General features: G+C 46.6%; 1 protein-coding gene across 1 annotated transcript in view; it reads right to left on the reverse strand.

Annotated features, from left to right (window-relative positions):
• The window catches only part of STAB2 (stabilin 2), a 152,346-nt gene that overhangs the window by 74,315 nt on the left and 53,597 nt on the right, over positions 1-24,434 (reverse strand). Inside the window, exons 16-26 of the mRNA XM_024732138.1 lie at positions 22,179-22,232; positions 21,814-21,894; positions 19,344-19,496; positions 17,260-17,322; positions 14,568-14,654; positions 13,410-13,496; positions 11,817-11,928; positions 9,173-9,353; positions 7,076-7,169; positions 5,700-5,858; positions 978-1,073 (exon numbers count right to left, since the gene is read on the reverse strand). Of these exons, the coding sequence (XP_024587906.1) occupies positions 978-1,073; positions 5,700-5,858; positions 7,076-7,169; positions 9,173-9,353; positions 11,817-11,928; positions 13,410-13,496; positions 14,568-14,654; positions 17,260-17,322; positions 19,344-19,496; positions 21,814-21,894; positions 22,179-22,232 (1,167 nt within the window). The remainder of the gene's footprint in view (positions 1-977; positions 1,074-5,699; positions 5,859-7,075; positions 7,170-9,172; positions 9,354-11,816; positions 11,929-13,409; positions 13,497-14,567; positions 14,655-17,259; positions 17,323-19,343; positions 19,497-21,813; positions 21,895-22,178; positions 22,233-24,434) is intronic.

Here is a 24,434-nt window from a genome sequence, read left to right on the forward strand (position 1 = left end):
CCCACTCCCTGGCCATCATTGAGTGTCTCATATGTGGACACTTGGACCCAGCTGGGCTGGTCAGATCCTTTCTCCTATGAGTTAGACTGGGGACACAGAGTGCTGTTAAGTTAGTGGAAAAACTACCATCTCTGGTAGCGCTGTTAAGTTAGTGGAAAAACTACCATCTCTGGTAGTTGGGTAGATGTTTTTCTAAGAACAGGGAGTCATCTACCCCAAGATGCACAGAACTGCACTTAAAGTTGGGAGAGAGAGAGAGAAAGAGAGACAAAGACAAAGAGAAAGTACAAGCACAGGGAGTAGCAAAATGAGAAATTGCATGGTCTCAGAGGATCGAGGGAAGAAGCTGCCTTGATGTCGATTCTAAGCCCGTGGGAAGTTTTGGAATTCCTGACTATGGAGCTACCCTGGCGGCATCTGTCCAACAAATTCCTTTTTAGCTTAAGCGGATTTGCGTGGACTCTGTTCCTTGCAAGCAAAAGCACTGTGACTAAGGTGTCGTCTTCACTGGTTCTGACGCTGAGTGCTTAGGGATGTTCTTTTAAAAACATGAACACGACCAGCTCTAACATCTTTGCCTGCTCTTCCATAATTTAGACACAAGGCTCAACCTACCCTTGAATGGGCATTTTCACTAATAATTTGGGTAAAACTTTGTCATGACATTCAAAATGGGAGTCTAGTTACCCTCTAAATTATCCTGGTGATTTAGAATCGCCAGATGTAGCAAATAAAAACGCCAAGTTACTAGAAGTTCAGATTTAACCGGGAATCTTATCTGGCAACTGTATGTTGGTTCTTCCGAGCTTTAGAATGGAGTGAATGTGGCAATAATTACTCACATTCTGCTCAGGGACCCCCTTTGGGAGTAAAGAGAGATTTTGTTCACTAGTCGGCCCAGATAAAAAAATAACCCAACCTTCTTTCTTTCTCAAGTCATTGTTTTAAGGATTAATGAAAGAAATCAAGTAACTCACCAGTGGATGACATTTCCCAGTTTGTTCCAAGCATGAAGTTACTGGTTCACAGTCAATCCCATTGCCTCGAAATCCTTTCTTGCACTCACACTCATTCTGTAATTCCAAGAGCAAAGTCAAACGGATTATTGAAAACAACTGCCTTGCATGCCCTGCCCTCACACTCTACCACAAAATGAAGTATGGAAGCCATCACTGTTTGGCTCTTTTAGAGAACACCATTAATGTCTTTCGTTTATTACACTTCAGCTTCCGGAGCTATTGGTCTCCACATTCTACATTACATTTCCCAGTCTGGTAGTCCTTTGGTGCGTTTTGAATTCATTACCCTAGAGGGGCCATATGGAGATTTGTCTCAGAGAGAACTTAGGTCCTAAAGAGCATCACATTGGAAAAATTGGCCCCTCCACCTAAGAGGGAAAGATTAAGCAAGTCATGGAGCAACCACTTGGTGGAGATCCATGCACACGGCCACTGTTAGTCTGGAAGGCACATTGTGTAATTTAGAACAGGCATTCCCTCTGAGCAGGCAAACCTCTACATGGACAACCCATGGCTAGTGGCTCAGCAGGGAGACAGGGTCATCATGCAACAAAAAAGTCCCCCTCCCTCTGGCAAGCTTTAGGTCCACACCAGGGTACACACCTTGGTGAGCAGGGTGCAGGCTGGGTTTCAGCCCCTGTTTGCCCCATAGGCTGGGTACTTTGTGTAGTACACAAACTACACCACAGGAGCAAATGGCCCTGATCACACAGCTATTAAATATGATGACGATGACGATGATGATGACGATCATGGTGATGACAGTGGTGGGTTGTATGATAAAATGGGGGAATGTCTGTGCTAAGTACAGAATAGGAACCAAACAAAACTGTAGTGGATCGCAACAAGGTAGAGAAAAATAAAAACCTGTGCATTAAGAAGACCAGAAAGAAAAAATACATCAGCACACAAATGGTGAATGTGGGAGTGCTGTGAATGGTTTTCATTTTTCTCCACTCTTTTACTTTCCCAAATGTCTTCCATTATTAAACATTATCTTGTATTTAAAACAGAATTTAGGGGGCTTCCCTGGTGGCACAGTGGTTAAGAATCTGCCTGCCAGTGCAGTGGACTCGGGTTCGAGCCCTGGTCCGGGAAGATCCCACATGCCGTGGAGCAATGAAGCCCATGCGTCACAACTATTGAGCCTGTGCTCTAGAGCCCGCGAGCCACAACTACTGAGCCTGCGTGCCACAACTACTGAAGCCCACGTGCCTAGAGCCCGTGCTCCAGCAACAAGAGAAGCCACCACAGTGAGAGGCCCGTGCACCGCAATGAAGAGCAGCCCTCACTCGCCGCAACTAGAGAAAGCCCGCGAGCAGCAACAAAGACGCAACGCAGCCAAAAATAAATTAATTAATTAATTTTAAAAAACCCTATAATTTAAACAGGAGTAATCTCTTCAACAGATAACAAACACAGGTTATGGAACCAGCAATGAACCTCAAAGCTGCTTTCACTAAAGAGAAGAAGATAAAGCATACAATGTAAATAAGAATGGTCCAATCTTAAGTGGAAAACAAGAGATGCTCTAAGTCTTATGGATGAACTGGCACAGGAGATGCTTCTGTGATGAGGACCACTGCTCTTCAGAGGAGGGAGGATGAGCTGGGAAGTTTCTTCTGGGAAGTGGGGCGTGGCTGGACCTTGGGAGAGGGTGGTAGGAGTGGGGAGTCCATGAAAGCTGAGGGTACATGTCAGAAAAATAAACAGAGGTGGGAAAGTAGGAACATTTGATTGGTGAAGGGTTATTGAGGTGATACAGACAACCCATTAAGTTGTGGGAAGAAAGGAATAGAACTCCAATTTATGAATTTTTATCTTTAAGGGTATAAGTATTATTTGCTATATATGCTTTATAAGGTAAATTGGGTATAAGGTAAATTTTTTTGCGGTTTGCGGGCCTCTCACTGTTGTGGCCTCTTCCGTTGCGGAGCACAGGCTCCGGACGCGCAGGCTCAGTGGCCATGGCTCATGGGCCCAGCCGCTCTGCGGCATGTGGGATCTTCCCAGACCGGGGCACGAACCCGAGTCCCCTGCATCAGCAGGCGGACTCTCAACCACGGCGCCACCAGGGAAGCCCAATTGGGTATCTTATATACAAATATATGCACATGTATACAACTTTACACGAGAGGGCAAGACCTTGTAAGCAAGAGTGTTTAATCTTCTGTACTTGGTATTGGGGTAGCATGTCCCTGCACCCACAGCCCTGACATATTGACCCAAACATGGTCTGTCTTTTAAAATAAAAATTCATGGTAGTTAGGATTTGTGCCTATTTGGAATATATCTACAAGCTTTCGAGCCAGCTAATAACACTACTGAGGGCAATCCTAGATATGGCCTATTTTATTTCTTATGTAACACTATAAAAAGTCGTTTCTCTTCCTCTATCTCCCCCATCAGAATGCTTTTCAAATTTGTCTGCAGAAAGGATGATAGAGCAGAAGGGAATAGATACTCTTATGGGTTGAACTGTGTTCCCCCAATCCCACTCCCGCACTCATATGTTGAAGTCCTGACCCCCAGTACCTCAGAATGTAACCTTATTTGGAAAAAGGATTGTTAATATGTAATTAGTTAAGTCATACTGGAGTAGGGTGGGTCCCTAGTCTAATATGACTGGTGTCCTTATGAAAAGGGGAGATTTGGACATAGACATGCACGTGGGAGAATGCCATGTGAACACGAAGGCAGAGATTAGGGTGATGTGTGTATAAGCCAAGGAACACCAAAGCCTGTCAGCGAACCACCCAGAGCTGGGAGAGAGGCATGGAACAGATCTGTCATCATAGCTCTTAGAAGGAACCAAACCTGCTGATACCTTGATCCTGGACCTCTAGCCTCCAATCCCGTGAGACATACATTTTTGTTGTTCTATGATACCCAGTTAGTGATACTTTGCTACAGCAGCCTTAGCAAACTGATACTGATACCAAGAAATTGTCTTCCTCTCTCAAACGCGACGTGGCGTCTCAGGTGAGTCAAAAACTAATTGAATTGTTGGTACTTGCTTGGCAAGACATAAGAATGCAGTGAGTTCTTTCATGACTAGGACTTTTCATGGCTACAATCCTAGGACAGTTGTCATCACCTCCCCTGGGGCTGATTAACTCCTAAGAAGTAGTTTTCTCTGCCTCTGTCTCCCTTAAATGAGGTTAAGTGAAAGTGACCCACAAACTGTAGAGTATTACACAGTGTTATAGAGAAATAGAGTGTGGTCAAGGGTGGCGACCAAGAGGACAATTCTGGAGTCAGACTGTCTGGGTGTGAATCTCACACCGTAATTTGGTTTCTGTGTGATATGAGCAAAGTATTTAACCTCTCCATGCTTCAGTTTCCTCTTTTATAAGATGGAATGATAATAGTACCTATGTGGCAACAAAAGCAAAAATAAGCAAGTAGGACTACATCAAATTTAAAAGCTTCTGGGGGCTTCCCTGGTGGTGCAGTGGTTGAGAGTCCGCCTGCCGATGCAGGGGACGTGGGTTCGTGCCCCGGTCCGGGAAGATCCCACATGCCACGGAGCGGCTGGGCCCGTGAGCCATGGCCCCTGAGCCTGCGCGTCCGGAGCCTGTGCTCCGCAACGGGAGAGGCCGCAACGGTGAGAGGCCCGCGTACCGCAAAAAAAAATAAAATAAAAAAAAATAAAAAGCTTCTATATGGCGAAGGCGACCATCAACAAAATGAAAAGGTAACCTATGGAATGGGAGAAAATATTTACAAGTCATAATCTGATAAGGGGTTAATATCTAAAATATATAAAGAACTCATACAACTCAACAGCAAAAAAACAAACAATCCAATTAAAAAAATGGGCAGAAGATCTGAGTGGACGTTTTTCCAAAGAAGACATACAGATAATCAACAGGTACTTGAAAAGCTGCTCAACATGACTAATTATCAGAGGAACGCAAATCAAAACCACAGTGAGACAAAGACAAGAAATAATAAAGTGCTGGAGAGGAAGTGGACGAAAGGGAACCCTTGCGCACTGTTGGTGGGAATGTAAATTGGTGCAGCCACTGTGGAAAACTGTTATGGCGGTTCTTCAAAAAACTAAAAATAGAACTACCATATGTTCTAGCAATTCCACTTCTGGGTATTTACCTGAAAAAAAAAAAAAAAGAAAAACTCGAAAAGGTATATGCACCCCCATGTTCATTGCAGCATTATTTACAATAGTCAAGACATGGAAGCAACCAAACTGCTCATCAACAGATGAATGGATAAAGAATATGTGGCCTACGTATACATTAGAATATTATTTGTCCAAAGAAAGAATGAAATCTTGCCATTTGCAACATAATGGATGGACTTTGAGGGCATTATGCTAAGTGAAATAGGTAAGAAAAAGACAAATGCCATATGATCTCACTTATATGTGGAATCTAAAACAAAACAAAACTAAACTAAGCTCACAGATATGGAGAACAGACTGGTGGTTGCCAGAGGCTGGGTGGGGTGGGGTGGGGCGTGGTGAGGGTAAATGGGGTCAAAAGGTGAAAAAAAATAGTAACTACATCAGGTTTGTTGTGACAATTAACCCTTTCCCACTGCTACAAATGATAGAAGAGCTGCAGTAAATTCTAGCCAAAGTACTTCTGTGTTTAGGGGAAAAAACAATCTACTCCAGGAATCCTGCTTCCTCTTGGCTCTCCAGCTCATCACACCTACCTGCCCGGGGCCGATGTACAAACAGGTTGCATTGTGGTGGCAGCTGCCAGCACTGGGCAGCAGGCAGGTGTTGATCTCTGAGCAATCCCTTCCGTCCCCCGTCCATCCCTGATGGCATACGCAGATGTGGGTTCCCCTGCCAGTTCTGATACACTCTGCCTACAGGAGGAAAAGCAGCAGCAAAACCTCTGAAACCCCAGTCCAGCCGCAAGATTCCAGGTGCAAAGCAAGGATTTCCAGAGGTACACTGAAGAAGCTTATATTTACATGGAGTGCAAAGGAAATGATTAAAACACACATTTGCATTAAGATCAATGGAAAGGATAAGATGACTTAAAGAACAAATTTGCTTGTTTTGGGCCAGCTAATGGCCACCATCACTAACGTCACTGCCATTTATTGAGCCAGGGATTGTTCTGAATGTTTTGTAGGTGTAAGCCATCATCTTGAGGAAGGTACTGTGATTATCTCTATTTTACAGATAAGGAAACTGAGGCTCAGAGGAGGTAAGTGACTTGCCCAAGATCACACAGCTGTAAAGAGGCATGAACCCAGGTCTGTATGATGCTTTAGCCCAAGCTCCTACCTGTACCAATTCCAGGCTTTTCAGGATGACCACACCCGGAAGCTGAAGGACAGAGTGAGAGGTGCAAGGTAAGTTGTCCAGATGAGGCTGAGAGGGTGGGGCTTGCTCAGGCGCAGTCTGGAGGGTTGGGCAAGGCATTTGCATCTGATGTCATCCTCAGAGCCAGGGGAAGTTCCCGAAGGGATTTCAGCAAGGGGGAAACATGATCTGATCCACTCTGGCTGTGGCTATAGCCAAGAGGAGCATCAGGGAGAATAGTTATTAAACTGTGGGTAAGGAATGAAGGTGACCTTGGCCGGGTGGTGGTGGTGATATTCAGAAGGTATTAATGAAAGGAACAGTCAGTTTGGGCTATACCCTTGACACTAACAGAACTTAAGGCAAGTCACTTAAGATCTCTGAGCCTCAATTTCCTGATCAGTAAAATGGGGATAAACAACATCTGCTTCAATGGGTTGGTGGGAAGAGCAAATGAAATCACATACATGAAAGTCACTTGTAAGCTATAATGTCTGAATCAGAAGTTTATTATTAATGATCTCCAGTATCTGATCCTTTGGTTGTGTTTTTAGAAGCCCAATACCCCTGCACATGTGAACCTGGGGCTCCCCCAGCACACGTGAACTTAGGAAGTGGAGGCTCACAGAAGGTACCTGGCACCATCTTTAAAACGCAGGGTTCGAGCAAATGTGCCTCATGCAATGAAGTCGTCTGACACTGCCTTTTGGAAGGTCTTCCCTCAGGATTTCCTAAAAAACCTGGCAGCTTGGAAATAAAGACCAACACTCACATTGCGGCTGCAGCCCCCTCGGGTTAATCCCAAACAAGGGTCCATCTCTGAACAGAGGCTTCCGTCCCCTTCATACCCTGCTTTGCAAACACAGCTGCAAAGAAGAGTGAGCACACAAAGTCAGCCCTAGAAATATAAGCAGCAACTATCCCACCCCTCCCCAAGAAGACCAGCCAGCCAGGGGTGAACGTGTTCACGGCCAGGTGGCCTGACACTATGCCCTTGTCGGGGGAGCCATGTACCATGGTGGCCACCAGCACTCCTGGGTCTGCAGTCAGATACACCTGGGTGGGTATCCAGGCCCCACCTCTTAGCAGTTGTGTGACCCTGAGCGAGTCCCTTAACCTCTGGGAGACTGTTTCCTCACCTGGAAAATGGGTCTAACATCTCCCTCATAAAGCTGTGGTATAGAGTGAATGCACATGGGGCGTTCAGCAGTTGCACCTTCTCAGGCTCGACACCGGGCGGCTTTTCTGTTCTTATGGGGCTGGAGTCTGTCCCTTTATACCTCAAGTCATTACCTCTGGTTCAGCAGAGAACGACGCTCTCTTCTGTGTGACAGTTCAGTGATTTGAACATGACAATCAGGTGAGACCTCCCCTCTCTCCCTTCTCTGATCTCTCAGATGTTCTTTTTTTTAGAGCACAACATTCTCAGGTGCCTGATTCCATGATCCATCACGCCCTCAGGCACTCCTCTCAAAATGCTCCACCTTGAAACTTTAGCTGTTAAATAGGACCATTCATTCATTCATTCATTTGTTTGGTCTACCAGTATTTACTGAGTGCCCTGTGATGGGTGCTGGGACACCTATCACACGCCCACGTGACTATTGCAGATTCAGTCATACGTGCTTCACAAAACTCTAAATAAAATTATTTTTCATGCATCAAGAATCCTAGAAGAACTAAATACTTTAGGTGGTCCCCAAATGAAGAAATAGATTGATCTAAAAAAAAAAAAAAGATTGATCCGTTTCAACATTGATTTACCTAAGTTTATATAGTAAATACAGACCCACGTTGATGATCCCCTGTGGGCGATTAGAGGTTTTTAAATTTATTTATTGTTTATTTATTTACTTTTAATTTTTTTCTGGCCGTGCCTCAAGGCTTGCAGTATCTTAGTTTCTGACCAGGGGTTGAACCCAGGCCCCAGCAGTGAGAGCGCCAAGTCCTAGCTTCTGGGCCGCCAGGGAATTCCCTTAGGAGGTTTTAAGGGCAACGTTGGTGACTTGTGACTTTCGCCTTATGCACTGCTGTATATACGAACTCCTTAGAAGGATGCATTCCTATTGTACCACCATGCAAGAGCAAAGTCAGTCTCTGCCCCATGCTTCCTGCAGACTGGTGGGGGAGACAGATCACAAACAGGTAAGCAAATGATTAGGTAATTACAAATTAAGAAAAGTGCTGCAAAAATAAGGCTAAGAATTCTACATGTATGTCTGCATTTCCCAGGCTATTTTTTGCATGGTTACTGCCTTTGAACCAGATATTCCCAGAGAGGAAAATTTCCTCTGACATGTTCCCCCCAAGCCCACTTCATACGTTAGATAGCATTAAGAAAACAAACGGTGATCCAGTGACCAACGATCTAATTTCTTGTAAGATGCCTTTAACAGGGGAGTAGTTATTAATGACCTTAGGAAGTAAAGGCGTTTTTAAAGGGTTGGAAAGTTGGTGGGCAAATCTTCATTTCCTTCACGTGAGTGATGGTAATAACTGCAGTTTCCATGACTGAACACCTATGATGTACTAGCCCTGGGGCTGGATGATTTGGCATTCAGTTCTTCGAATCTCCACAACTGCCCTGCTAGGTAGGCAACATCACGCTTATTGTACTGATGACAAAAGTGAGGCTCAGATAGGTTAAGTAACTGCCCAAGGTCACACAGCTGGTAAGTTTCAAAGCAGGGAATGCTGCAAACTTTGAACCCAGCTCAGTCTGAGGTTTTCTCCACAAAAGCCATACTGGCAGCTGAAGAGAACAGGGCTTAGTTTATGAAGAGTTTAGATATGGGTTGGGTGTGTCTACAGGTAACACAGTGGCCATGGGCCGTTAAGGGTGGCAATCCCCCCTCCCCAACCGGCCTACCTTGCTGTCCCATTGCTGTATTCGCAGGTGGCATGGATGTGACAGAACTGCATGTAGGGCCCGCAGGCTGAGGTCTGCTTGTGGCAGAATCTCCCGGCGGAGCCGTCCCTGCAGGTGCCGGGGAGACAGGAGCCGTCACTGTCAATTCTGTTGTCACACGTTCCAAAACCGCACAGACACCCTGGAAGGGAAGGAAGAGGGCCGTCAAGGCTTGGGGACAAGCTTAGCAATGGGCACATGGGTCATGGAGGACAGGGACCCTCCCCTCACCCCCCACTCACTCCTGTAGGTGCAGAACCCGGGGCTGAGACGCGGAAGGCTCTGGACGCTATTTCTCAGCGTCTTTCTCGTGTGCCAAGACAGCTCTCGGTGAGAAGAGCTTGGTCTTCGGGATGCTTTGTGTGTCTGTGTGTGGGGTGCAGGGGGAGGGTGGGTTGTGATGGTGTGAAAGAGGCCAAGGAGCTCAATTTTCACCTACTTCATGGTAGGAGAGTTTAGTCTGGAAATTTCTCACCTTTTCCTGAAGACATTCTGGAAGTGATTTCGCCTGCCGGCACAGCCTCTGATGTGTGGCTTACATATTTGCACTTCACCCTCCATCACAGCAAACCAATGCTAACTCATGCCCAATATTTGCACACTGACCTTGTTCTAGGCATTGGGCCAGCCTTTATCCTGTACCCTCTCATTCATAGTCACCAGCCTCAGGAGATAGGTATCAATCCTTTTACCATCCCCGTTTTCCAGATGAGGAAACTGAGGCCCAGAGAGGTAAAACAAATTGCCTGACTTGCTGGCAAGTTCCCAAACAGGGACTTGAACTCAGACCTTCAAATTCCATTTCCGTTAGTGACCATGAGTAACCAGGCGATCAGTATGTCGACTGGCATTTCCACTGTCTGTTATCATCTTAAACTTTAGCTGCTAACTTTGCTTTTGATTACAGGTATTTAAAAGTTGCAATGTGAGCCAGCATATCAGACTCAGGCTCCTCTGCATGTGGAAGTGAAAAGAACATTCTGGAGACTCTCAAAGGCAGGTGGCAAGGATTTGGGGGCTTAAATGTGATCAGAAATGAAGGAATGTGTGGTTTTGCCCCAGAAGGGACTGATGGGAAAGGGATTTGTGTCGGGGCTTGGAGCCAGCATCCAGGAAAGAGAAACACAGTGAGGGCTGGCAAAGCACAGCTGGTTTTAAAACAAAGAAAACTTTTCATAAACTTTTAAGGATGTCAGGGCTTGGTTAGCAAGGAACAAGACCCCAGAATGAAGAGGAAGCTCCCCTGCACGAGGCGGTGGGCAGCAACAGACCTGGACAAGAGGCTTTGGAGCGGGAAGCCACCACTGCTGCCCCAGCCTCGGCATCGTGACTACTGGCCTCATAAAAATGCCTATGTCAACAGGCTTTGGAATAAACTCCTATTTTTTCCCCTCAGAAACCTTATTTGGCAAAAAGAGCATCAGACTAGGATCAGCAGCCACAAATCTGCTGGGCTCTGGCGTCCCGTCCTTCTTGAGAGGTAGCCATGAAGATCGGACAAGGTAAGAGAGGAGAGGGGTGGCGTGTTTTGTAACAGATGAGTGGAGTTAGTAGTGACAGTAGTAAGAATGGCTTCATCTATTGATTATTTGCTAGGTGCATGCTCTGGGCTAAAGTCCTAAATTATGATCTAACTTAACAACCTATCAAGTGGGTACCAATATTGTCTTCATTTTATAAACGGGGAAGTTAAGCTTCAATGAGAGATTTCTTCCAAGGTCGTAGAGCCAGTAAGTTGCAGAGTGAAGACTGAACTTCAGGTTGGTTTGACTCCACAGCAAGCTCTGATCTATTCATTTTATTTTTTTCTGTCAAGTTCTAATCTTAGCTTAGATAGATAGATGTATATTTCTATCTATGTACTTAAATATTCACATGGTGTTATTTTTAAGAACATAATGTGTTTTCTAAGATTATATGACTGCATTTTTTTTTCAATGCCTAGTGTTGTGGAACTTCCTACATGTTCTATGAGCTTGTGGACATTTGTATCACTGAACTTAGCATAACAGTAACAGTACCAGCAATAATAGATAATAATAACAATAACAGATAATAATACTGGTAGTGCATACTAGGCGCTAGGCATTGTTCTAAGGCAAGTGCTTTCCATTTATAACTTGTACTAACCTTACGAGGTAGTTACTATTATTATCCCCATTTTACAGATGAGGAAATTGAGGCCTAGAGAGGTGTAGTAACTAACTCAAGGTCACACATTTAGCAAAGGGAGGAGCTGATGGAAGAGAACTGCTTGAAAGATGGGGAGTCTGTTTTCTAATATGGAGCCCACAATCACTTCAGGTATGTGGGGAAACCCTAAAAGACTGGTTTTCAAAGTGTGGTCTTGGGCCAGCAGTGTTGACATCTCAGGGAACTTGTCAGAGATGCAAATCCTCAGGTACCACCCAGGCCTCCTATCTCAAAGCTCTGTGAGTGGGGCCCAGCAACCTGGTATGTGCACTGTTTGGGACCCAAGTGCTTAAGAAGTACCCTGTGATAAGGGCATCCACCAAGCCAAGGGACACCTGATACCAGGACTGCACTGCAGTGCTGCAGGGACCCCGGGTGAGGAGCAGAAGGCAGCTCAGGAAGCGACACTTACTTTTGTCACACCGAGGTCCATATTTATTGGGGTCCGAGCAGAACTGACACTGGGAGCCCTGGAAACCATCCTGGCAAACGCATGTCCCATTGCCGTCGAGGCCGTCGGCGCACTGCAAACAAAGGCAGGGCCCCTGGCCATCAGGACAACACGCCCCAGGTGAGGAGTCCCAGATGCTTTCGTTTCCTGGCCTGCTTCTTTGACTTAGATTCAAATCTGCTTGAAATGACTCTTTGGGACCCCCTGTGGAAAGTGGAGTCGTGGGTATCGGGTAGGAAGCTAAGACAGTGACACATGGGTGTCCCGAGCCAGGATTCAGAACTTCACAGGAAGTCATTTGGTCGGGGGTTGGGGGGGTGTCACAGTGGTGAAATGGAACCTCTAAACAATGCTTAAGGGGCAGCCCGATAAACCACTGACAATCAGAATGAAGGCAGGCCTTTCTCTCCAGATGCTCACATGCTCAGCTATGTGGGTCCTAACGGCAGTGTTTTTCCCTTCAGTGTGAGCATTTTACCCCTCATCTCCCCAGCTATTTCAAGGTTAGATTTGTACTGACTGACACGTATCAGAATTGGGCTTGGGTCCCGGAACACCCAGGTACAGTAGTTAATTTGTAGCAGCTTCGCCCTATTCCCCTGGCCTGTGTGGTGTCCCCACTTGGTGGTCATGCAGTTTTTCCTTCCCCTTGAAAGAGGCATATTTTCAATGTGGATTTCTTATATGTGCAGATCCACAATTTCCCCATATGAACCACAGCTACTATTACCTTTGTATGTTTAGCCCTGGCCTCCACGCTAGGTGAGTTAAGTTTTGGCTCTTACATTTCATAGGTTTTGCAGATGGGCTAAAAAAAGCATTCAGGACTTCCCTGGGGGTCCAGTGGTAAAGAATCCGCCTTCCAATGCAGGGGACATGGGTTCGATCGCTGGTCCAGGAACTAAGATCCCACACGCGGTGGGGCAACTAAGCCCGCGTGCCACAACTACTGAGCTCGCGCACCTCAGCTAGAGAGCCTGCGTGCCACAAACTAGAGCCCACGCGCCAGGGAGCCTGAGTGCCACAACTAGAGAGAGAAAACCTGCATGCCACAGCTAGAGAGAAGCCCATGCGCTGCAATGAAGATCCCGAGTGTTGCAACTAAGACCCGAGGCAGCCAAAAAAAAAAAAAAAACTTAAAAAAAACAATCACCGGGGGGTTCTTTTTTTTTTTTTTTTTTTCCCTTAAGAATAGTAAAATCTCGGCCCTAAAAAGACTTGGAGATCAATGCAGGCCAATCCTGCTATCTCCCACACGGGGAAACTGGGGTCCAGAGAGCCTTGCTGAGTTGCTCAAAGTCACGTGACCAGCAGTAGGAAAGCAGACCAGAAGCGACATCACTGGACACCCTGCCCCCTGCCACTCCCCCAGGCAAAATTCCTTCTCCTGCAGACACCCTCTTTTCTTTTAGCAACTGATCTGTTTCTTTTACTCCCTGGGAACAGTGACTGGCATTGTACCATTTCTTAGTTTAGTGGTTTTAAAAATTACTTTTCGACTTAACACAGGTCAACCTCAGCATTTGTGAAAAAGTAAGCCTCAGTCTTTATCACCTGCCCATTCCCGGAGCATGGATTCGAGAAGCCTCCTGGACACTGGTTGCAGTCGGGCCCGTAGAAGCCGTTGCAGCACTTTGGTATCTGAGAAACAAAATGTGTGTTGCCTTTTGGAATCCCAGGCAGAGTGCCAGTTCCTCAAAGGAAATATCAATACATTTTAATTTCCGTTACGATCTCAAGCAGTATCAGCCCCCTCCCACCCTTAGGAGCACGACTTCTTCTCTTGCAGATGACGGCGTGGCCTGTGCTCAGCCACGTGTTCACCACAAATCTCCTGAGGGCCGCCCCGGGCTGCTGGCTCGGCTCTGGTACTGTGACAGCAAGATTGATAAAGGCTTGGGCTCATGGAGCCCGTGTTCCATCTAGTCAGGGAAGAGACGATACATTTACAAAGAAAAAAAAGAGGATTTCAGATAGCAGTAAGTACCGGGAAATCAAAGTGCCGTTATCAGGTGGTGGCAGGTGGGAGCAGAGGTGTGGGGAGATTGGCGGGGGCACTGTGGATTGGGCGGCGACAGAGGAGATGAGGGTCGGATGGAGACTTGAGAGGTCAGTCAGCCTCAAGAAAATCTGGAAGAACATTCTTCCAGGAGGGAATGGCAAAGGCACACCCGCTGAGGTGGGAATGAGGGTGAGAGACAGGCCAGGGACACTGCAGAGGGTGGGCCATGCAGGGTACTGTCAAGGGTGTGGGCTCCATATTAAGAGTGATAGGGGGCTTCCCTGGTGGCGCAGTGGTTGAGAGTCCGCCTGCCGATGCAGGGGACATGGGTTCGTGCCCCGGTCCGGCAAGATCCCACATGCTGCAGAGCGGTTGGGCCCGTGAGCCGTGGCCGCTGAGCCTGCGTGTCCAGAGCCTGTGCTCCGCAACGGGAGAGGCCACAACAGTGAGAGGCCCGCGTACCGCAAAAAAAAAAAAAAAAGAGTGATAGGAACCATGGGATGAATGGATGCAGGGAGGGGGTGACCTGGCCGCTGTGTGGGGACTCTGCCCTTCCCTTCCTTTGCAAGAAGACATGGTCAACCTGTGGGTCAACCCAAGGGCAACCTGTGACTCACAGACCCTGGGGTCCAAGAGCTGCCCAGCCCTGTGGGCTTCTGTGCAAGGCCTTGGTGGTCTGGATAAGGGCCCCGGCCACACACAAGCCTCACCTTCACGGTGGCATTACAGTATCTGGCACAGCCATTCTTCAGGCTCCTGATTCGGCCAGTGTAGACACATTTGCGTGTGAAGAGTGTCTGGAAGAAAGCCAATGAGGAAGAACATCACAGTCTGCATTTTGAGGTCCTCTGGGCATGACTCGGCTTCTACAGACACCAGACAATCTTCTTCTGTTTTACTGTCAGTGCTAGGAAAGAGTGCTAGAGCACACAGCACACACAGGCAGAGCTGCCACCCTGTTAAGCCTGTTTCCTTGTTGGAAGAATACAGGCCAGGGTTTGCACCACGTAGGGCATATGTACCTTTCCGTCCCTTCTCATGCCCTGGAAGACATTGTTAATCAATCAGGGAACATGTTCCTGTGCATCCAGGATGTGGCTTAGCCTCCCCTTCCAATTAATAACCATCCCTAACCACTTCCTATATAGACATTTTGGAGCAATTAGAGATTTTCCTCCTAATTTGTACAAAGATCCACCAAAAAAATAGTGAGAGTCTGAGTTTTCCTCTTAGGAATTGTGGGGTATAGGGGCAGATTTCTTTCTATTCTCTAACCTCTGCTACCCACTCAGAATTACGGAGAACTACCATTTATTGAGAACCTACTAAGGTCAGACACATTGCCTGTATGAGGTCATCAATCTTCAACTCCATGTGGGTATTTCTCATCCCTTTTTTATAGATGAGGAAACTGAGGCCCGGACAGGTTAAATCCTTTTTCTTAAGAACACTGATAGTAAGTGGCAGGTCAAGAGAATGGATCTTACCACCTACTACCTTTAGGATCTCAGAGGCAAGTCATGCTGTCTAATCTGTGAAATAGGACAAAAATGCTGATCTCAAGTTTTGTGCTGAGCATTTAGTCCATGGCTCAAATTTTATGTTAGATAAAAATGGATATGGAGGTACTCCTTCATCTTAGGCTCCTACTTAAGAAGAGAGCAGTGAAAACCGTGGGCAGTAAAATCCTAAAATCTTAGATGTCTAAAGGAATTCTCAGGTCGATGAGGAAGGACTATTCAACCCCCTTGTTGGCTGTCGGGATAGTTAGCCAAGTACAGACCATAGGAGCACGGGAGGGGCAGTTTAGGGGTTCTGTTGGCTCTGACCCATGTGTCTCAGTTTTTCCTTTCCTCTTTCCCTCCTTCTTTGGGCTGAGGCAATGTAGGATCATGGTCTGCGTGTACCAGCTGTGTGACCTTGTGGGAGGGCTTTTATGTTTCCTCGCCTTAGTTCCCAGGTTACACTCTGGTTATAACGTGCCCCCCTTATAGGTTTGCTGCACGATGCACTTAAAACAATGTCTGGCACACAGCACTCACTGAGATGCCAGTCACCACCGTTTCCTCTTCCCTTCTCCCTGTCCATATTCCCTGGTCGACAGCATCCTGCAGGACTCAGGGGTGATGGCTTCACTGAGCAAAATAAATATCTGAACACCTGTGCCTGTTTAATTTTAATGTTTTTCTTTATGAAATGCTCCACAATAGGATGGTGTTAAAAAAAAACTCATCACCTTCTTTATAATAGCGATCTATTCTAGTGTGGAATGAACTGGCTGGTTGGGAAGTTCTTTCTTAGGATGAACTTAGAGGCAGGAATTTCTATCACCAATCTTACCTTAGAACACGTTGCTTTTGCTACCAGTAGAGTATTTACTTGGCATATAAATTATGCCAAGAAAAATCACCTGTTTTCCTTTTTAGATGAGAGCTTCTCAAGACCAAAACAAAACAAAGCAATATCTTATTCACCTCTATGCTCCCTGAACCAGATCTATAATCCTCAATAGACGTGTACAGAATTCTATCAAGCTTGACAAGGTTTTGATGGTCCTAGTGTCATTTTTCTTGATATTTCTTGTATTTCTCTCCAGAATAATGCTTGGGAAGAGCAGATACAAATGAAGGGTAGCAGAACATGCCACACCCCCATGTGCCACTTTGGCCTATGGGTTATTTTGTGCTAAAGGCACTTGAAAAATAGCAGATACAAAAAACCGAAAAACTTGTATAAGTTTAAGATGTACAACATAGTAATAATGATTTGATGTAGGTACTGTTGTGAAATGTATTTCACATTCTAGTTACTTTTCCACAGTTACCTGTCTTTGCTCACATACTATACAAACACTTGGGTTTTGCTGTTCCTCCAGGTCTTCATTCTCCTATGGAAGCTCTTAGGTATGTGTGAAAACCTGTGCTTTTCTCCTGTTAATTTGTCTTATGTCAACTTAATTCTCAGGCCCAGCCAGAGACCGCAAGAGGGTGAGGGTAGAGCTTTGCCTCTCTCATGCAAACCCTGGGTTTTATTTCATAGGGCAAGTAGAGAGGGAACATTTACTGAGTGGCTGTTTGATTCAGGCGCTGCACTTGGAGTGTTATCTGTGCTAAGGCTGCTGCTGCTACTGTTGCTGTTGTTATTATCGGTATTACCATTTGCGGATAAGAAAATTAGAGTAAATATGTGAAGCAGCTTACCTTGGATAAATGAGCAAGGACTCAAACACGGATCTGTGGGCTGTCTTTCTACCATCCGCCCAGATATAGTAGGCTAAGAGCTAACCTTACGTTATCCCAGTCGGAACGAATATCTTTTAAGAGGGGAAGATGGAAAGGATGAGAAACCACACCAGCGGGGTTGCTTGGGTGACGTGTGCTTCCCTGAAGCTGTCACACTCACTGTGGGCTCAGAGTCGGCAGGGCATTTGCTCCAATACACCAGGGAACAGCTCACACAAGTGCCCTGGAAGGAAAGACTGCAGGTCAGTACAGGCGTGTCTGTAAGAGGGAGGGGCAGGCCACGTGTCTGGCCTCATGCATCCTCCCTGTGAAGGGGTCCCACTAGTGTACCACTCTTGGCCTCTCTCCCCGCCCCTACTGCCTCCTCACCAGAGAGAAGGAATTTGGGAGAAGGAAGTGGGCCCACTCAGAACAGCCCCTTCCTCATCCTCTTTCAGGGTCCGACAGGCCTCAGGCTTCTGGTCGACCCTGAGGGGACACTGCAGTTGCCCACCTGTGCCAGCGATGTAGTACTAGCACTGGCCACACACTCAAGTCCCTGTTCTCCAATTAGCTTAGCAGTAACGAGGCTGAACATTGCCTCTCTGCCTTTCAGTCTCCTGGGCTTCTTCCTCCATTGGTTCTGAATTCAGGAGGAAGAAAAGGGGTGCGTGCCTCCAAATCTCTCCAGATCCATTCTCTGACCTTCTCTACTGTGTTCTGTGCTCCAGCAGGTAAACCTTGAAGGATGGTCTCTTGGGGCCCCTTGCCAGTTTCCAACTGGTCTCGGTGAGGTGCCAGCAGTATATTAGTGGGTAGGGGAGAACAAGGTCAAGGTATTTCTTTCCTGCTCCCTCTCTGCTCGAGCACCGTTCCTACAGCTGCTGATGGATACCTCTTCTTCCACTCTCCCCACTCTCACTGGGTTCAGGTAACTCCACCCCCTCCCCACCACTGACTCTCTGGTGGTAATGGTTTCCTGCCAGAGCTTCTCCTTGGATGCCCCAGCATCATGTGTTTGCTTCCTCAGCCCTGCCCACCCCTCTGTAGCAGCTTCGTCATTAAAGTCTCTTAATTTGAACCCTTGGTATAAATTCTGCTTCCTGCAGGGACCCTAACTAGTACAGAGACTTATTAATGAAGCCTCTAAGATTCAAACATACATGCCCAAAGGCGGCTATGGGTTCAGCCTGCTGAAAACTGAGACTTCTAGAAGAGACCGGCTGCTTCTACTGTTTACTAGTTCTCAATACTTTCCAGAGAATACATTTGTCCCTTTTTTTTTTTTCGCGGTACGCGGGCCTCTCACTGCTGCAGCCTCTCCCATTGCGGAGCACAGGCTCCGGACATGCAGGCTCAGCGGCCATGGCTCACGGGCCTAGCCGCTCCACGGCATGTGGGATCTTCCCGGACTGGGGCACGAACCCGTGTCCCCTGCATCGGCAGGCGGACTCTCAACCAACTGCGCCACCAGGGAAGCCCCATTTGTACTTTTAATAGACCTAATGGAAACCACCCTAAACCACACAGAGCAGACTCATTTGACTTTAAACCCAGAGAAAATAGTAAAAGAAGACCTCGGTCTAAGGCAGCTATTGGGAAGCCTTTCCTATTTAACCAAAATTTTTTTGGTTGTGGCTCAAACCCACATCTTAATTCTTTTCTTTGGGGAGATGGAGAACGAGTTCTTGAACAACCTGCAGAAAAGACTCAATAGGAGTCAATAATTAGACTTGTTCAGAGCTCCCCGCCCCACCCCTCCCCGAGCAGCTGCCATTCAAGTTCAGGAAAGGAAGTCTGGAGGACAAGGGCAGCCCTAACTCCCTGCCTTGTTGCAGGGTTGCTCTGTTCCTGGTTGTTCAAAATCTTGTTGAAATTTAGTTGCTCTGATTAAAACCAGCTGAGCCAAAACGTTGCAATGGAAACAGGAAACCTTGATTTTGGACTTCTACCTTACAGAACTGCGAGAGAATACATTTTTGTTGCTTTAAGCCACTTGGTCTGCGGTAACTTGTTACGGCAGCTCTAGAAAAACGAATATACCAGGGTAGCAACTATCAGTTTGGAAATTCCCCCAGGAACTTTGGTTCATGTTTGATGAGATACGACCTCCGACCCTCCTGCCTCTTCACAAAGACGGAAAGGCCTTCCGAACGAGGCTCAAGTGTGAAACTATCCTCGTCAGCTCCCTCAGAATCGTGAGGAGAGAACGGTCTGCTCTGTGGGGCTGTTTAGGGTCCTCGTGGAGCTTTCTAGTTTTCTTACCAGTTTCATCTCTCTCTTTGTTTCATCACATCGGTGGGGCAGGATTGGGACGATGGAGGGAGGAATGAGGACTCCAGTCAGTGTGTAAATCCGGCCGTTTTTGGCAACGACCTCCATTTCTTGCATTGCCACATCATTTGCCAGAATCTGTCCCTGGAAGGAAGCAACGGCATCTTTCATCCTTCTGTACTGAGGAGCGCCAGAGGTCCCCGGGCAGAGCTGAATGTGGCGACCTCTCGAAAGAGGCTTCAACTTCACTTAACTTTCCACAGAGTGGAAGATTGCCGTTAGAAGGGCTTGGCTGACAGGGAAAGATGAATCTGTTGAATGAATTCTTGACTGACTCCAAGCAAGGATGTCTTTGCGGATATGGTCCTTGCCGGTGCCGGACTGGGGAAGAGGCCTAACTATTCCAGCTCTGCAATATGTTTGCTATGAGACCTTGGGCAAACGGTTTTACCCCTGTGGTGAAATGGGGATCCGTTCATTCAGATACATTTAGTGGCCTTGTACTAGACTCTGCTTTAGGGTCCGGGGAGATATCAGGGAACAAGCCCAGACAAGTTCCTGCTTATGCTGTAGGCGAGGGAGCAGAAAGTGAACAAATCAGCAAAGAATTCTGATCTCTACTTTCCTCCCAGATCTGCTCCCCCAGCAATATTAATGGCAGCACCATCCTTCTGGTGGCTCCAATCAGAAGCTCAGGAGTCATCTTTGGCTTCCTCCTTCCTCATCCCCCATCCAATCCATCAGCACCTTCTGTTGGTCTGCCTTTCAAAATACCTTCAGAATTCAACCACTTCTTACCATGTCTCTGCTACTACCCTGCTCTGAGTCACCATCATTCTTATTTTATACGTTAAAAAAAATTTTTTATACCATTTCTAAAGGTTACTTTCCATTTACAGTTATTAGAAAATATTGGCTCTATGCCCCGTGTTGTACAATACTTCCTTGAGCCTACCTCACACCTCGGCCTGTCTCCCCACTAGTCACCATCACTCTTCTCTGAGTTATTACATTCACCTCCCAACCAGTCTCCCCCAAAGTATGTCTGATCATGTCATTCCACTGCTCAAAATCCTCTAATGGCTTTTTTTTCTCATTCAGAGTAAGAACCTACATCCTGGCCCCAAGTTCTTAGGCCATGTGTGACCTGACCCCACCTCCCCTCCCTCCTACCACCTTGTCCTCCTCCTACCTCTCTCCTTTCCTCCCTCGGTTCTGGCCCCGAGGACCTTGCTGCTCCTCAACCCGATCCGCATGCGCCTTGCTTCGCACCTCTGCACTTGCTATTTCCTGTCTCTGGAATGCTCTCTCCCCAGTTATTCACATTGCCTGTCCCTTCATTTCCATCAGGTCTTTGCTCACATATTTTCTTCTCCATGAGGATTTCTTAGACACTTTATCTGAAACATCAGCCCCACTCCCACTTTCTAGTTCCCATCCTTGCTTTGCTCTTTTTTGCCTCAGCACATACTACTCTCTGATATATGATATATTTAACTCACTTATTATCTATTGCCCTATGTACTAGAACGAAAGTTCCACGCAACCAGGGACTTTTATCTGTTTGCTTACTGGTCCAACCCTGAGGGCCTAGAATGGTGTCTGACACATCTGAGGCACTCAACAGAAACTTGCTGAGAGAATTCCCTGGTAGTCCAGTGGTTAGGACTCAGTGCTTTCATGGCCGTGGGCCTGGGTTCAATTCCTGGTTGGGGAACTAAGATCCCACAAGCTGTGCAGCTTGGCCAAAAAAACAAAACAAAACAAACAAATAAAACCAAAACAAACAGGAACTTGCTGAAAGGATGACAGGGCGTCATCATCACAATCCAGAGTGAATCAACAGGAGACATAATCTCTGTGCTGCCATATTTCTGCTGATATTACAACCCTGAGAAGTTAGCAGAATAATACTTTGAGTTTCTTACATAAACTCAAAGTTTGAGTTTCTTATATAAATCATGTTCCCTCCCACCTCAGGGCCTTTGCACCTGCTCTCCCTTCTGCCTGGAACTCTCTTCTACTCATCTCTGCCCAAGTTCACATGACTCATCCTTTGAAGCTTGGCCAAAGCATCCTCTCCTGACTGAGGACTTCTAGATTCCCAGATCTGCTTGGTCTCCTTCCGCTGTGAGCTCCCACAGCCCTCTTAACTTCCTCTTGGGGCCCCTGTTTATAATTGTAATTAAATAATTAACTGGTCACTAATTAGTTGCTTAAAGTTGTTTTCCTTGCTGGGATGTAAGCCTGTTTTTTTCACTGCTTTATTCTTGGCTTCTAGTTCAGACTCACACATGGAGTTGCTCAGCAGGTATTTGCTGAAAGACATAACAAATGAATGAAATAATCATAAAGAGTCGAAGCCTGTGAATTAGTGTCGAGGTAGGATAACCCAATGAAGAATCATAAGCAGAGAAAAAGGCATTTGAGCAATGACGTCAGCAGTAGAGTTTTCACCTACGTTGTTGGTTGTGTTAAACCGTATGATCTGGTTGGCCATGCTCCTAACGTGAGGGGTCGAAATGAGGGCAGCCACTTCTAGCTGCAAGAACAAGAGAACAATAGAGACACTGAGAGCGGCACCCAAATCCTCGCTGGAAAAAATAGCTTGAAAGCTTATGAAATAAGTGACAGGAGCTTTGAGGTCATGAGTTTTGGTGGCTTGGAAGATTTCTTTGATGACAGGCTCATTATTCACTGCTCAGCGTGTGTTCAGAGCACCAGATAAAGAACAACTGTCACACGTTCTCTAGCACTAAAATATTGGAATTTAAGGTCAGATATCTTGAAAGCAAGGAAAAAATACCACAGAAAAGTGGGGCTGACCTGAGTAAAAGGGACAACATGGTATCTGACGAGTTCCAGAAGCTTCCGCGATCCCTGCAATGGAATCAAAATACTTCTTTAGTCACTGAGGAAAACACAGATTTCCCTCTCTTGTTCAAACTTCCTCAAATGACTTTGGACACTTGGTCAAGAAAAACAAATGACCCATAATCTCTCTACTGGGAAGTCCAGGGTGAGAACAGCCCCATCCCCCAAACAGCTAACATTCACCAAATTTTTTTTTTTTTTTTTGCGGTACGCAGGCCTCTCACTGTTGTGGCCTCTCCCGTTGCGGAGCACAGGCTCCGGACGCGCAGGCTCAGCGGCCATGGCTCACGGGCCCAGCCGCTCCGCGGCATGTGGGATCTTCCCGGACCGGGGCACGAACCCGCGTCCCCTGCATCGGCAGGCGGACTCTCAACCGCTGCGCCACCAGGGAAGCCCTCAAATTTTTACTTTATGGCAGGGGCTATTCTGAAAACATTATATGCACATCTCATTTAAGCCTCCCAACAGCCCTGTGAGGCGGGGACACTATTGACTCATTACATGTGTGAGAACATTGAGTTTTAAAGCCATGTCTAAGGTCACAAAGCTAACTTAGGATACAAGCCGAAGAAGTAACTCAAGCTCTCACTCAGACCCCTCTCTGCATTCCCCCTTGGCCCCTATGCCAGGGGAATCACCTGTAAGTAGAGTGACCACACATCCTGGTTTGTCTAGTACAGCCCTGGCTTTTATACCTATCATCCTGGCAGCCCCATTCACTCTCAAAAGTGTCCTGGTGTGGACACTCGTCAGGCCACCATATCTATACATCAATAGCATTACGTGCAGGGCATGGTTACCAATAAGAATGCTGAAGTTGACCACCAGTTGGCCAGCCCTCGAAGTGATGGTTTCTGTAGCTCTGGTTCTGTTACTATGAGACTCTGAGCAAATCACTTAGCCTCTGTGTCTTAACTTCCCCTTACAGCTACTTTAGGGTACCCAGAAGTGAGGACTTGCAGGCAGAAGCAATGCCATTACACGTTTGGATGCTAAGTGGCAGAAAGGGTGGGAAAAAGTGGGGACCACTGGAAAATATCAGACAAAGGTAGGCTGCAAACTCCCAGAAGGCAGGGACTGGTTCTGTCACTGTGTTCCCGGCCAGCAGAGTACAGGGCACATGACAGGACCTACGTAAACATTTGTGCCAATAAGTTAAAACGAGGAGGGGCAGAGTCCTGAGAAGGGCACTGAACTGGACCTCAAGAACCTGAGTTTAATTGTGGTTCTGCTTCTGTGTGACCTTGAGCAAGCCACTCAGCACCTCTAGTCTGCAAAACAACAGGGTTTGTATGGACCCCTTCCACCCTCTAATTCTATAGAAAGACCTGATAAACTGGATAATCCACTTCTAAAGCCTCAAGAATTAATTGGCGTTGGATCCTTTTTACCAGAAACGGGAGAATGAAAGGGACAAAGGAATTGACCAGCATCACCGTGCCACCGTGTGTGCCTGCCACCTTATCTGGCCGGGGGCCATATGGTTCAGATAGTTTAGTCCAGTGAGGCTCAGGTCGACAGGATGTCCCTTCAGGTGCTGTCGCTGGAGAGCCTTTTGGAGCAGTGCATTCTTTCCTTTATGAGGACATTCATTTCCTACCTGCTGTTTTACATGCAAACAAACAATAACAACAACAAAAACCAAGCCTTTTGGTGCCAGAGACAGAAAGGGAAAGTTTTTCTACCAAGCTGTGACTATGACTTTGAACTCTGTAAATTCACCTCTTTTTGTCCCATTTAGCTTGCAAGGTTTTGTGAATTGGCAAGGGCTGGTCCCTTGCTCCCTTTGCTCTTATTTCTGTCTAGATGAAGTCATAAGCTGGGGCTTGTGATTGATAGCCATGGTCTCTGCAGGGATGGGATGGTTCAGAACTGAAATTTTGCTTCAGAGAGAAGCAGAAAGATACACTGGGAACGATGCATTCCCAAAGCAGAATTAGAAAGTATTCTTCTAATGAAATCAATTTTTTTCCATTTCATTGGCACATAACTGATGGGGATCTTCTTGTCTCCAGCTAAGGTTCCTCCCTGAAGATAAAGCTAAAGGATGCTCTTAAGATGGGTGGAGAGAGAAGGAGCTTCCCATAGGTTGAGGAATTTTAACCCACACTGACTCTGGACCAGAGAAACTGGTAGAAATGATTGTTCTATTCCTCACCTAGAAGTTGAAGTGGAAAAACTGTTTTAGACTCAGGATAAAGAGACTTG

Source organism: Neophocaena asiaeorientalis, unplaced genomic scaffold (assembly GCF_003031525.2).
Source record: "Neophocaena asiaeorientalis asiaeorientalis breed wild unplaced genomic scaffold, Neophocaena_asiaeorientalis_V1.1 scaffold418, whole genome shotgun sequence".
Taxonomy (NCBI): Eukaryota; Metazoa; Chordata; class Mammalia; order Artiodactyla; family Phocoenidae; genus Neophocaena; species Neophocaena asiaeorientalis.